The sequence below is a fragment of the Bombina bombina genome, chromosome 10, assembly GCF_027579735.1.
Source record: "Bombina bombina isolate aBomBom1 chromosome 10, aBomBom1.pri, whole genome shotgun sequence".
Lineage (NCBI taxonomy): Eukaryota > Metazoa > Chordata > Amphibia > Anura > Bombinatoridae > Bombina > Bombina bombina.
The window spans coordinates 84,471,891-84,487,207 of NC_069508.1; the positions used below are offsets into that span (position 1 = coordinate 84,471,891).

Consider the following 15,317-nt stretch of genomic DNA (forward strand, 5'->3'; position numbering starts at 1 on the left):
GGCGTCATTTTTGGCGCCAAAAAGCATTTAGGCGCCAAATAATGTGGGCGTCTTATTTGGCGCTAAAAAATATGGGCGTCGCTTTTGTCTCCACATTATTTCAGTCTCATTTTTTCTTTGCTTCTGGTTGCTAGAAGCTTGTTTATTGGCATTTTTTCCCATTCCTGAAACTGTCATTTAAGGAATTTGATCAATTTTGCTTTATATGTTGTTTTTTCTCTTACATATTGCAAGATGTCTCACGTTGCATCTGAGTCAGAAGATACTTCAGGAAAATCGCTGTCTAGTGCTGGAACTACCAAAGCTAAGTGTATCTGCTGTAAACTTTTGGTAGCTATTCCTCCGGCTGTTGTTTGTATTAATTGTCATGACAAACTTGTTAATGCAGATATTTCCTTTAGTAATGTACCATTGCCTGTTGCAGTTCCTTCAACATCTAAGGTGCAGAATGTTCCTGATAACATAAGAGATTTTGTTTCTGAATCCATCAAGAAGGCTATGTCTGTTATTTCTCCTAGTAAACATAAAAAATCTTTTAAAACTTCTCTTTCTACAGATGAATTTTTAAATGAACATCATCATTCTGATTCTGATTACTCTTCTGGTTCAGAGGATTCTGTCTCAGAGATTGATGCTGATAAATCTTCATATTTATTTAAAATGGAATTTATTCGTTCTTTACTTAAAGAAGTACTAATTGCTTTAGAAATCGAGGATTCTGGTCCTCTTGATACTAATTCTAAACGTTTAGATAAGGTCTTTAAATCTCCTGTGGTTATTCCAGAAGTTTTTCCTGTTCCTAATGCTATTTCTGAAGTAATTTCCAGAGAATGGGATAAATTGGGTAATTCATTTACTCCTTCTAAACGTTTTAAGCAATTATATCCTGTGCCGTCTGACAGATTAGAATTTTGGGACAAAATCCCTAGAGTTGATGGGGCTATTTCTACCCTTGCTAAACGTACTACTATTCCTACGTCAGATGGTACTTTGTTTAAGGATCCTTTAGATAGGAAAATTGAATCATTTCTAAGAAAAGCTTATCTGTGTTCAGGTAATCTTCTTAGACCTGCTATATCATTGGCTGATGTTGCTGCAGCTTCAACTTTTTGGTTAGAAACGTTAGCGCAACAAGTAACAGATCATGATTCTCATAATATTATTATTCTTCTTCAACATGCTAATAATTTTATCTGTGATGCCATTTTCTGATATTATCAGAGTTGATGTCAGGTTTATGTCTCTAGCTATTTTAGCTAGAAGAGCTTTATGGCTTAAAACTTGGAATGCTGATATGGCTTCTAAATCAACTCTACTTTCCATTTCTTTCCAGGGTAACAAATTATTTGGTTCTCAGTTGGATTCTATTATCTAAACTGTTACTGGTGGGAAAGGAACTTTTTTACCACAGGATAGAAAATCTAAGGGTAAAAACAGGGCTAATAATCGTTTTCGTTCCTTTTGTTTCAACAAAGAACAAAAGCCTGATCCTTCATCCTCAGGAGCAGTTTCAGTTTGGAAACCATCTCCAGTCTGGAATAAATCCAAGCCTTCTAGAAAGGCAAAGCCAGCTTCTAAGTCCACATGAAGGTGCGGCCCTCATTCCAGCTCAGCTGGTAGGGGGTAGGTTACGTTTTTTCAAAGAAATTTGGATCAATTCTGTTCACAATCTTTGGATTCAGAACATTGTTTCAGAAGGGTACAGAATTGGTTTCAAGATGAGACCTCCTGCAAAGAGATTTTTTCTTTCCCGTATCCCAGTAAATCCAGTGAAAGCTCAAGCATTTCTGAATTGTGTTTCAGATCTAGAGTTGGCTGGAGTAATTATGCCGGTTCCAGTTCTGGAACAGGGGATGGGGTTTTATTCAAATCTCTTCATTGTACCAAAGAAGGAGAATTCCTTCAGACCAGTTCTGGATCTAAAAATATTGAATCGTTATGTAAGGATACCAACGTTCAAAATGGTAACTGTAAGGACTATCTTGCCTTTTGTTCAGCAAGGGCATTATATGTCCACAATAGATTTACAGGATGCATATCTGCATATTCCGATTCATCCAGATCATTATCAGTTCCTGAGATTCTCTTTTCTGGACAAGCATTACCAGTTTGTGGCTCTGCCGTTTGGCCTAGCTACAGCTCCAAGAATTTTTACAAAGGTTCTCGGTGCCCTTCTGTAATCAGAGAACAGGGTATTGTAGTATTTCCTTATTTGGACGATATCTTGGTACTTGATCAGTCTTTACATTTAGCAGAATCTCATACGAATCGACTTGTGTTGTTTCTTCAAGATCATGGTTGGAGGATCAATTCACCAAAAAGTTCATTGATTCCTCAGACAAGGGTAACCTTTCTGGGTTTCCAGATAGATTCAGTGTCCATGACTCTGTCTTTAACAGACAAGAGACGTCTAAAATTGATTTCAGCTTGTCGAAAGCTTCAGTCACAATCATTCCCTTCGGTAGCCTTATGCATGGAAATTCTAGGTCTTATGACTGCTGCATCGGACGCGATCCCCTTTGCTCGTTTTCACATGCGACCTCTTCAGCTCTGTATGCTGAATCAATGGTGCAAGGATTACACAAAGATATCTCAATTAATATCTTTAAAACCGATTGTACGACACTCTCTAACGTGGTGGACAGATCACCATAGTTTAATTCAGGGGGCTTCTTTTGTGCTTCCGACCTGGACTGTAATTTCAACAGATGCAAGTCTCACAGGTTGGGGAGCTGTGTGGGGATCTCTGACGGCACAAGGAGTTTGGGAATCTCAGGAGGTGAGATTACCGATCAATATTTTGGAACTCCGTGCAGTTTTCAGAGCTCTTCAGTTTTGGCCTCTTCAGAGAGAATCGTTCATTTGTTTTCAGACAGACAATGTCACAACTGTGGCATACATCAATCATCAAGGAGGGACTCACAGTCCTCTGGCTATGAAAGAAGTATCTCGAATCTTGGTTTGAGAGGAATCCAGCTCCTGTCTAATCTCTGCGGTTCATATCCCAGGTATAGACAATTGGGAAGCGGATTATCTCAGTCGCCAAACGTTGCATCCGGGCGAATGGTCTCTTCACCCAGAGGTATTTCTTCAGATTGTTCAAATGTGGGAGCTTCCAGAAATAGATCTGATGGCCTCTCATCTAAACAAGAAACTTCCCAGGTATCTGTCCAGATCCCGGGATCCTCAGGCGGAAGCAGTGGATGCATTATCACTTCCTTGGAAGTATCATCCTGCCTATATCTTTACTCTTGGAAGAAGAACTAGAGGCGGAAAGATTCTGAAGGAATGCTCGTTTGTTCTGCTGGTAGCTCCGGCATGGCCTCACAGGTTTTGGTATGCGGATCTTGTCCGGATGGCCTCTTGCCATCCGTGGACTCTTCCGCTACGACCAGACCTTCTGTCGCAAGGTCCTTTTTTCCATTAGGATCTCAAATCCTTAAATTTAAAGGTATGGAGATTGAACGCTTGATTCTTGGTCAAAGAGGTTTCTCTGACTCTGTGATTAATACTATGTTACAGGCTCGTAAATCTGTATCCAGAGAGATATATTATAGAGTCTGGAAGACTTATATTTCTTGGTGTCTTTCTCATCATTTTTCTTGGCATTCTTTTAGAATTCCGAGAATTTTACAGTTTCTTCAGGATGGTTTAGATAAAGGTTTATCCGCAAGTTCTTTGAAAGGACAAATCTCTGCTCTTTCTGTTCTTTTTCACAGAAAGATTGCTAATCTTCCTGATATTCATTGTTTTGTACAAGCTTTGGTTCGTATAAAACCTGTCATTAAGTCAATTTCTCCTCCTTGGAGTTTGAATTTGGTTCTGGGGGCTCTTCAAGCTCCTCCGTTTGAACCTATGCATTCATTGGACATTAAATTACTTTCTTGGAAAGTTTTGTTTCTTTTGGCAATCTCTTCTGCCAGAAGAGTCTCTGAATTATCTGCTCTTTCTTGTGAGTCTCCTTTTCTGATTTTTCATCAGGATAAGGCGGTGTTGCGAACTTCTTTTGAATTTTTACCTAAAGTTGTGAATTCCAACAACATTAGTAGAGAAATTGTGGTTCCTTCATTATGTCCTAATCCTAAGAATTCTAAGGAGAAATCGTTGCATTCTTTGGATGTTGTTAGAGCTTTGAAATATTATGTTGAAGCTACTAAGTCTTTCCGAAAGACTTCTAGTCTATTTGTTATCTTTTCCGGTTCTAGAAAAGGCCAGAAAGCTTCTGCCATTTCTTTGGCATCTTGGTTGAAATCTTTAATTCATCTTGCCTATGTCGAGTCGGGTAAAACTCCGCCTCAAAGGATTACAGCTCATTCTACTAGGTCAGTTTCTACTTCCTGGGCGTTTAGGAATGAAGCTTCGATTGATCAGATTTGCAAAGCAGCAACTTGGTCCTCTTTGCATACTTTTACTAAATTCTACCATTTTTATGTATTTTCTTCTTCTGAAGCAGTTTTTGGTAGAAAAGTACTTCAGGCAGCGGTTTCAGTTTGAATCTTCTGCTTATGTTTTTCATTAAACTTTATTTTGGGTGTGGATTATTTTCAGCAGGAATTGGCTGTCTTTATTTTATCCCTCCCTCTCTAGTGACTCTTGCGTGGAAAGATCCACATCTTGGGTAATCATTATCCCATACGTCACTAGCTCATGGACTCTTGCTAATTACATGAAAGAAAACATAATTTATGTAAGAACTTACCTGATAAATTCATTTCTTTCATATTAGCAAGAGTCCATGAGGCCCGCCCTTTTTTGTGATGGTTATGATTTTTGTATAAAGCACAATTATTCCAATTCCTTATTTTATATTCTTTCGCACTTTTTTCTTATCACCCCACTTCTTGGCTATTTGTTAAACTGAATTGTGGGTGTGGTGAGGGGTGTATTTATAGGCATTTTGAGGTTTGGGAAACTTTGCCCCTCCTGGTAGGAATGTATATCCCATACGTCACTAGCTCATGGACTCTTGCTAATATGAAAGAAATGAATTTATCAGGTAAGTTCTTACATAAATTATGTTTTTCTCCTTTTAAAGCACAGTAGAAAACAATTTATCAACACTGAAAATAATCCTTCTACAGAGTTTATATAAAATGAGATTAACACTTTGATTTCCAGGTGAGGCGCTTTATGAGGTTGTTATGTTTGATGTGGACAGCAAAGACACTAACCTGGGAATGAGCTGCCCACCACCTGCTTTTATAGAGAGAGATTTCCTAAGAAAAGTTAAAAGGATCATTACACCTAAAGGTAAGATAATGAGATTACTTCTGTTCTCTCTCATTTCCAGGTGACTGACCACTGACATTTTGCAAATATGTGAATGAAGGCTTTTGTAATATAACTGACATTAAGACCATTGTGTAAAATATAGGAATTGTTAAAATTTTAGGTGACCCATACAAATGTTATCATTTATGTAAGTTATGTAATCAGGCCAAGCAGATTCAGAATACACCATTCTTAAATTTATTTGATTGCATTTGAGAGGACTGCAGCAAAAAGTTTTCAAAATAATTTTGTTAAGATTGTAGTAAATAACAATTGAATGATCCAATTAAAATGTGATATAAAAAAGTGATGAAGGTACACATTGACCCTATGCATTTGTGTGGCTCACAAAATGCAGGGTCAGTATGTACCTCTTTCATCATATTTTTTATATGCTAAAATGGTTCCGCTCTTTAATCTGTTTAATGATGTTACAAAGTGCACCAGATTTATTATGTCAGTGCTTTCAGATGACACACATTTAAGTTGGGTAATATAGTGTAAACAGGAAGTTACTTCTCTACTGTGGGATTTGGGAAAATCAGGGAAATGGGCAGGCAAGTGACAGATGAATTTCTGATTGATAAATGTAAATATCTTAATTTTTTAAGCAAAATTAAACATTCAACTTATACTCTAATTGAGGTTTTTATGGAAATCATTAAATTAGAAGGACTTGGGAGTTAGATAATAGACTTGGCAATAAGATGAGCAGTTGCAGAGGCTAGTCTGTCAGTCAGCAATTGCAGTGGCTAATATGGTACTGTCATGTAAGGGATATCAAGATAAAAATATAATCTTGCCTTTCTCCAACATAGGTGTGTCCGGTCCACGGCGTCATCCTTACTTGTGGGATATTCTCTTCCCCAACAGGAAATCCCCAAAGTCATTCTCTTTGCCGTTGTACAGGCAACATCTCCACGGAGATGGCTTAGAGTTTTTTAGTGTTTAACTGTAGTTTTTATTATTCAATCAAGAGTTTGTTATTTTAAAATAGTGCTGGTATGTACTATTTACTCTGAAACAGAAAAGAGATGAAGATTTCTGTTTGTAAGAGGAAAATGATTTTAGCAACCGTTACTAAAATCGATGGCTGTTTCCACACAGGACTGTTGAGAGGAATTAACTTCAGTTGGGGGAACAGTGAGCAGACTTTTGCTGCTTGAGGTATGACACATTCTAACAAGACGATGTAATGCTGGAAGCTGTCATTTTCCCTATGGGATCCGGTAAGCCATTTTTATTACAGAAAGAAAAAAAGGGCTTCACAAGGGCTTTTTAAGACTGTAGACATTTTCTGGGCTAAATCGATTTATATATAAGCATATTTTATACTCCATAGCCTTGAGGAATTATTTTAATCTTGGGAATTATGTAAAATAACCGGCAGGCACTGTATTGGACACCTTATTCTCTAGGGGCTTTCCCTAATCATAGGCAGAGTCTCATTTTCGCGCCTCTATTGCGCACTTGTTTTTGAGAAGCATGACATGCAGATGCATGTGTGAGGAGCTCTGATACATAGAAAAGACTTTCTGAAGGCGTCATTTGGTATCGTATTCCCCTTTGGGCTTGGTTGGGTCTCAGCAAAGCAGATACCAGGGACTGTAAAGGGGTTAAATATAAAAACGGCTCCGGTTCCGTTATTTTAAGGGTTAAAGCTTCCAAATTTGGTGTGCAATATTTTTAAGGCTTTAAGACACTGTGGTGAAACAATTCCTTCATACTTTTTCGCAATTGCAGTAATAAAGTGTGTTCAGTTTAAAATTTAAAGTGACAGTAACGGTTTATTTTAAAACGTTTTTTGTACTTTGTTATCAAGTTTTTGCCTGTTTAACATGTCTGAACTACCAGATAGACTGTGTTCTGAATGTGGGGAAGCCAAGGTTCCTTCTCATTTAAATAGATGTGATTTATGTGACACAAAATTTAGAGAAAATGATGCCCAAGATGATTCCTCAAGTGAGGGGAGTAAGCATGGTACTGCATCATCCCCTCCTTCGTCTACACCAGTCTTGCCCACACAGGAGGCCCCTAGTACATCTAGCGCGCCAATACTCCTTACTATGCAACAATTAACGGCTGTAATGGATAATTCTATCAAAAACATTTTAGCCAAAATGCCCACTTATCAGCGAAAGCGCGACTGCTCTGTTTTAGAAAATACTGAAGAGCATGAGGACGCTGATGATATTGGTTCTGAAGGGCCCCTACCCCAGTCTGAGGGGGCCAGGGAGGTTTTGTCTGAGGGAGAAATTTCAGATTCAGGGAAAATTTCTCAACAAGCTGAACCTGATGTGATTACATTTAAATTTAAACTGGAACATCTCCGCGCTCTGCTTAAGGAGGTGTTATCCACTCTGGATGATTGTGAGAATTTGGTCATTCCAGAGAAACTATGTAAAATGGACAAGTTCCTAGAGGTCCCGGGGCCCCCCGAAGCTTTTCCTATACCCAAGCGGGTGGCGGACATTGTAAATAAAGAATGGGAAAGGCCCGGTATACCTTTCGTCCCTCCCCCCATATTTAAAAAATTGTTTCCTATGGTCGACCCCAGAAAGGACTTATGGCAGACAGTCCCCAAGGTCGAGGGGGCGGTTTCTACTCTAAACAAACGCACCACTATACCCATAGAAGATAGTTGTGCTTTCAAAGATCCTATGGATAAAAATTTAGAAGGTTTGCTTAAAAAGATGTTTGTTCAGCAAGGTTACCTTCTACAACCAATTTCATGCATTGTTCCTGTCACTACAGCAGCGTGTTTCTGGTTCGATGAGCTAGAAAAGGCACTCAATAATAATTCTTCTTCTTATGAGGAGATTATGGACAGAATTCATGCTCTCAAATTGGCTAATTCTTTCACCCTAGACGCCACTTTGCAATTGGCTAGGTTAGCGGCGAAAAATTCTGGTTTTGCTATTGTGGCGCGCAGAGCGCTTTGGTTAAAATCTTGGTCAGCGGATGCGTCTTCCAAGAACAAATTGCTTAACATTCCTTTCAAGGGGAAAACGCTGTTTGGCCCTGATTTGAAAGAGATTATCTCTGATATCACTGGGGGCAAGGGCCACGCCCTTCCTCAGGATAGGTCTTTCAAGGCCAAAAATAAACCTAATTTTCGTCCCTTTCGCAGAAACGGACCAGCCCCAAGTGCTACGTCCTCTAAGCAAGAGGGTAATACTTCTCAAGCCAAGCCAGCCTGGAGACCAATGCAAGGCTGGAACAAAGGAAAGCAGGCCAAGAAACCTGCCACTGCTACCAAGACAGCATGAGATGTTGGCCCCCGATCCGGGACCGGATCTGGTGGGGGGCAGACTCTCTCTCTTCGCTCAGGCTTGGGCAAGAGATGTTCTGGATCCTTGGGCACTAGAAATAGTCTCCCAAGGTTATCTTCTGGAATTCAAGGGGCTTCCCCCAAGGGGGAGGTTCCACAGGTCTCAATTGTCTTCAGACCACATAAAAAGACAGGCATTCTTACATTGTGTAGAAGACCTGTTAAAAATGGGAGTGATTCATCCTGTTCCTTTAGGAGAACAAGGGATGGGGTTCTACTCCAATCTGTTCGTAGTTCCCAAAAAAGAGGGAACATTCAGACCAATCTTAGATCTCAAGATCCTAAACAAGTTTCTCAAGGTTCCATCGTTCAAAATGGAAACCATTCGAACAATTCTTCCTTCCATCCAGGAAGGTCAATTCATGACCACGGTGGATTTAAAGGATGCGTATCTACATATTCCTATCCACAAGGAACATCATCGGTTCCTAAGGTTCGCATTCCTGGACAAGCATTACCAGTTTGTGGCACTTCCATTCGGATTAGCCACTGCTCCAAGGATTTTCACAAAGGTACTAGGGTCCCTTCTAGCGGTGCTAAGACCAAGGGGCATTGCAGTAGTACCTTACTTGGACGACATTCTAATTCAAGCGTCGTCCCTTCCTCAAGCAAAGGCTCACACGGACATTGTCCTGGCCTTTCTCAGATCTCACGGGTGGAAAGTGAACGTAGAAAAAAGTTCTCTATCTCCGTCAACAAGGGTTCCCTTCTTGGGAACAATAATAGACTCCTTAGAAATGAGGATTTTTCTGACAGAGGCCAGAAAATCAAAACTTCTAAACTCTTGTCAAATACTTCATTCTGTTCCTCTTCCTTCCATAGCGCAGTGCATGGAAGTAATAGGTTTGATGGTAGCGGCAATGGACATAGTTCCTTTTGCGCGAATTCATCTAAGACCATTACAACTGTGCATGCTCAGTCAGTGGAATGGGGACTATACAGACTTGTCTCCGACGATACAAGTAGATCAGAGGACCAGAGATTCACTCCGTTGGTGGCTGTCCCTGGACAACCTGTCACAGGGGATGAGCTTCCGCAGACCAGAGTGGGTCATTGTCACGACCGACGCCAGTCAGGTGGGCTGGGGCGCGGTCTGGGGACCCCTGAAAGCTCAGGGTCTTTGGTCTCGGGAAGAATCTCTTCTCCCGATAAATATTCTGGAACTGAGAGCGATATTCAATGCTCTCAAGGCTTGGCCTCAGCTAGCAAAGGCCAAGTTCATACGGTTTCAATCAGACAACATGACGACTGTTGCGTACATCAACCATCAGGGGGGAACAAGGAGTTCCCTGGCGATGGAAGAAGTGACCAAAATCATTCAATGGGCGGAGACTCACTCCTGCCACTTGTCTGCAATCCACATCCCAGGAGTGGAAAATTGGGAAGCGGATTTTCTGAGTCGTCAGACATTTCATCCGGGGGAGTGGGAACTCCATCCGGAAATCTTTGCCCAAATCACTCAATTGTGGGGCATTCCAGACATGGATCTGATGGCCTCTCGTCAGAACTTCAAGGTTCCTTGCTACGGGTCCAGATCCAGGGATCCCAAGGCGACTCTAGTAGATGCACTAGTAGCACCTTGGACCTTCAAACTAGCTTATGTATTCCCGCCGTTTCCTCTCATCCCCAGGCTGGTAGCCAGGATCAATCAGGAGAGGGCATCGGTGATCTTGATAGCTCCTGCGTGGCCACGCAGGACTTGGTATGCAGACCTGGTGAATATGTCATCGGCTCCACCATGGAAGCTACCTTTGAGACGAGACCTTCTTGTTCAAGGTCCGTTCGAACATCCGAATCTGGTCTCACTCCAACTGACTGCTTGGAGATTGAACGCTTGATCTTATCAAAGCGAGGGTTCTCAGATTCTGTCATTGATACTCTTGTTCAGGCCAGAAAGCCTGTAACTAGAAAAATTTACCACAAAATATGGAAAAAATATATCTGTTGGTGTGAATCTAAAGGATTCCCTTGGGACAAGGTAAAAATTCCTAGGATTCTATCCATTCTTCAAGAAGGTTTGGAGAAAGGATTATCTGCAAGTTCCTTGAAGGGACAGATTTCTGCCTTGTCTGTGTTACTTCACAAAAAGCTGGCAGCTGTGCCAGATGTTCAAGCCTTTGTTCAGGCTCTGGTTAGAATCAAGCCTGTTTACAAACCTTTGACTCCTCCTTGGAGTCTCAATTTAGTTCTTTCAGTTCTTCAGGGGGTTCCGTTTGAACCCTTACATTCCGTTGATATTAAGTTATTATCTTGGAAAGTTTTGTTTTTGGTTGCAATTTCTTCTGCTAGAAGAGTTTCAGAATTATCTGCTCTGCAGTGTTCTCCTCCTTATCTGGTGTTCCATGCAGATAAGGTGGTTTTACGTACTAAACCTGGTTTTCTTCCGAAAGTTGTTTCTAACAAAAACATTAACCAGGAGATAGTCGTGCCTTCTTTGTGTCCGAATCCAGTTTCAAAGAAGGAACGTTTGTTGCACAATTTGGATGTTGTTCGTGCTCTAAAATTCTATTTAGATGCTACAAAGGATTTTAGACAAACATCTTCCTTGTTTGTTGTTTATTCTGGTAAAAGGAGAGGTCAAAAAGCAACTTCTACCTCTCTCTCTTTTTGGATTAAAAGCATCATCAGATTGGCTTATGAGACTGCCGGACGGCAGCCTCCTGAAAGAATCACAGCTCATTCCACTAGGGCTGTGGCTTCCACATGGGCCTTCAAGAACGAGGCTTCTGTTGATCAGATATGTAAGGCAGCGACTTGGTCTTCACTGCACACTTTTACTAAATTTTACAAGTTTGATACTTTTGCTTCTTCTGAGGCTATTTTTGGGAGAAAGGTTTTGCAAGCCGTGGTGCCTTCCATCTAGGTGACCTGATTTGCTCCCTCCCTTCATCCGTGTCCTAAAGCTTTGGTATTGGTTCCCACAAGTAAGGATGACGCCGTGGACCGGACACACCTATGTTGGAGAAAACAGAATTTATGTTTACCTGATAAATTACTTTCTCCAACGGTGTGTCCGGTCCACGGCCCGCCCTGGTTTTTTAATCAGGTCTGATAATTTATTTTCTTTAACTACAGTCACCACGGTATCATATGGTTTCTCCTATGCAAATATTCCTCCTTTACGTCGGTCGAATGACTGGGGAAGGCGGAGCCTAGGAGGGATCATGTGACCAGCTTTGCTGGGCTCTTTGCCATTTCCTGTTGGGGAAGAGAATATCCCACAAGTAAGGATGACGCCGTGGACCGGACACACCGTTGGAGAAAGTAATTTATCAGGTAAACATAAATTCTGTTTTTTATAAAACGATGGTAAGACCCCACCTTGAATATAAAGTGCAATTTCTTTTATACAGGTGGTTAGAGTCCACGATCCATTATTACTAGGAATTACTCTTCCCTACTAGTAGGAGGAGGCAATGATTCCCAAGAACTCTATAAAAACCCCTCACACCTCACCAGTACCTCAGTCTTTACGGAGGTGATCGAAGAATAAAAATGTGAATTTGATTCTTCAAAGAGAGGGGTTCTCAGATCGAGTTGAGGCCCATTTCCTCTCAAAGTACAGTGTTTGACACAGGGATGTATTGGAAGTGACATATTTTACCAGCAGGGATTTAGTCACATGCCTTGTCATAAGGGTCGCAGGGACTTGTCCTTTGCCTCTGCCTGGGGTTCATCTATATACTCCTATTCCAGCTTCTCTGTTATTTTTCAGCACTGATCTTTGCTTCCTACTGGTTTCCTCCAGTAGCAGAGTGCCTTTGGGTAAGTACTATATTTCTTTCATGTAAATGGCAAGAGTCCATGAGCTAGTGACGTATGGGATATACAGTTTTCCAAACCTCAAAGGCCTATAAATACACCTCCCACCACACATATACTTCAGTTTTACAAACTTTGCCTCCTATGGAGGTGGTGAAGTAAGTTTGTCCTTGATTTTTATGATTTCTTCTATGATAAGCGCTTCTAAGCATTCGGAAGCCCAATTCCTCTCAGAGTACAGTGTTTGTCAGAGGGACTTGAAGAGAGTATTGCCTGTTGATTTTTATGGTTTCACTCATGGGAAATCTTTTTCAAGGGTTCTGTTATCGGTCATAGGGATTCATCTCCTACCTCCCTTTTACTCTTATACCATTACCTCTGCTGATAGTTTTCAGTACTGGTTTGGCTGTCTGCTATATGTGAATAGGTGTCTTTGGTAAGTATGTATCATTACTTAAGAAACTCTCAGCTATGTTTGGCGCATTATGTATTAATATAAAGTTTTAAATATACGTTTTTACTTATTTTTGCCATGAGTCAGGTCTATGTGTATTTCCCTTTGCAGTCTAACAGTTTCAGTATGAGAATCATGTTCCTCCCTGCTCTCTTTATATTTTAGAGGGCTATGCTGTTTGATTTTCTGCAAGTACTCTGAAGGGACAAATCTCTGCTCTTTCTGTTTTATTTCATAGAAAGATTGCTAAACTTCCTAATATTCACTGTTTTGTTCAGGCTTTGGTCCGTATCAAGCCTGTTAAGTCTATTTCTCCTCCATGGAGTCTTAATTTGGTTTTTAAGGCTTTGCAGGCTCCTCCTTTTGAGCCTATGCATTCTTTGGATATTAAACAACTTTCTTGGAAAGTTAGAAGGATATAAGGAACAAGAGAGGTGCATGTGTGTACCAATAACACAATGGAAATAACCCAGATATGGCCCTGATCAGGGTACTCACATTTGTGAGGAGCACTCAGACAGTGCTATTAGAAGCAGGCTGAATATTTTGCAGCAACCCAGCTCACTGTTCAGTCTTGGACAACCGTAACATAGGATCCCAAAATCTGGATAAGCAAACAAAAGGGGCACCTGTGTGTGCCAGTAGTATAATAAAGTAGTTATAATAAAAACCCTACTCAGGGTACTCACATTTGAGAGGAACGCTCAGACAGTGCTATTAGGAGCAGGCTGGGTAGTTGGCAGCAACCCAGTTTACTGGTCACCTCGATAAGCCAAAGCTCTGGAACACAGGACCCTGATAATAAACTACAGCAACAGAAGGATAGCAGTCTCTGTAGCAAAGGACTCCCTATGGGAGTGATTGGTATGTACAAGGCTAATTGAATAAGGTTCCAGAGATGATACTGATAATAAAAACAAATTTATTTAAAAAAATAACATGTATAAAACACAATGGAACCCTAAGGTGGGATATGCTAGCGGCCCACCTTAGCTTAATGCAACGCGTTTCTCAGTGTGTCAAAACACTGTTTCATCAGGCATAAAATACAGGCTATTGATTGCCTTTTAAATATACAAGCCTTAGCAATCGCAAGAAAAAACAAAACAAGACAAGCACCTGGGAGACCTACAAGAGCGAATTCCCAGCAGATTAACCCTTTGTTGATACTGCATACTTCATTGCATCATAAACTTAATATCACATTATATAATTGTATAATTGATGTACATGGCATCAATCATGTCAATGTTATGTACACATTCTTTTTGTGTGGATTGATTTTGAATGGGACTATTTGTCTCCATGTGATCCCTTATATCTATAGGGTTAAACATGAGCTTTGCATTAAAAACGGAGAACAAGTCCGCTTATACTATATAATAAGTATCAGTTACGAGTAAAATATACAATTATTATTTATTATTATTATCGGTTATTTGTAGAGCACCAACAGATGCCGCAGCGCTATTAACAAAGCGGAGTACAAAAAAACAGTTATAGGGATCAAATGGGTAGAGGGCCCTGCCAAGAGTTGCACTGTTGTAGTCAGCTCTTGAGAAGGTGATCAACAAACAGCTGGACTCTTAAGCTTACATGCTAAGGGGGTTCAGGGGATAGCAATGGAGGAGAGGAACTGGTATAAAGAAAGGTTGTATGCATCCCTGAACAGTAGAGTCTTTAGGGAGCACTTGAAGCTTTTAAAACTAGAAGAGAGTCTTGTGGAGCGAGGCAGATAGTTCCACAAGATGGGAGCCAGTCTGGAGAAGTCCTGTAAACGGGAGTGTGATGAGGTGACAAGAGATGAGGAGAGTAGGAGGTTGTGAGCAGAGCGAAGGGGACGGGAGGGAAAGTATCTGGAGACAAGGTCTGAGATATAGGGGGGAGCAGTGCAGTTGAGGGCTTTGTATGTCAGAGTGAGAATTTTGTGTTTGATTCTAGAGGCAAGAGGAAGCCAGTGAAGAGATTGGCAGAGAGGTGCAGCAGATGAAGAGTGACTTGTAAGGAAGATGAGTCTGGCAGAGGCATTCATTAAGGATTGTAAAGGAGCTAGGCGGTAGGTGGGGAGACCAGAGAGGACAGAGTTGCAGTAATCGAGGCGGGAGAGGATGAGAGAGTGGATTAAAATCTTAGTTGTGTCTTGTGTAAGGAAGTGTCTAATTTTAGAGATGTTTTTAAGGTGGAAGCGGCAGGCTTTAGCCAAAGACTGAATGTGAGGAGTGAAAGAAAGATGACCCAGAGATATCGGGCATGCGGGGTAGGGGTAATGATGGAGTTGTCGACAGTTATAGAGAGATTGGGGGTGGAGAGTTTTGAAGAAGGGGGGAAAATAAGGAGCTCAGTTTTGGAGAGATTTAGCTTGAGGTAGTGAGAGGACATCCAGTTGGAGATGTGAGAAAGACAGTTAGTGACACGGGTTAGCAAGGAAGGAGAAAGGTCTGGTGCAGAGAAGTAGATTTGGGTGTCATTGGCATATAAATGATATTGTAAACCGTGGGA

The 15,317-nt window shown here is 41.0% G+C and overlaps 1 protein-coding gene across 1 annotated transcript in view; it reads left to right on the forward strand.

Moving 5' to 3' along the window:
* METTL13 (methyltransferase 13, eEF1A lysine and N-terminal methyltransferase) overlaps positions 1 to 15,317 on the forward strand; it is a 580,907-nt gene that overhangs the window by 455,160 nt on the left and 110,430 nt on the right. Inside the window, exon 7 of the mRNA XM_053693228.1 lies at positions 5,119 to 5,250. Within this exon, the coding sequence (XP_053549203.1) occupies positions 5,119 to 5,250 (132 nt within the window). The remainder of the gene's footprint in view (positions 1 to 5,118; positions 5,251 to 15,317) is intronic.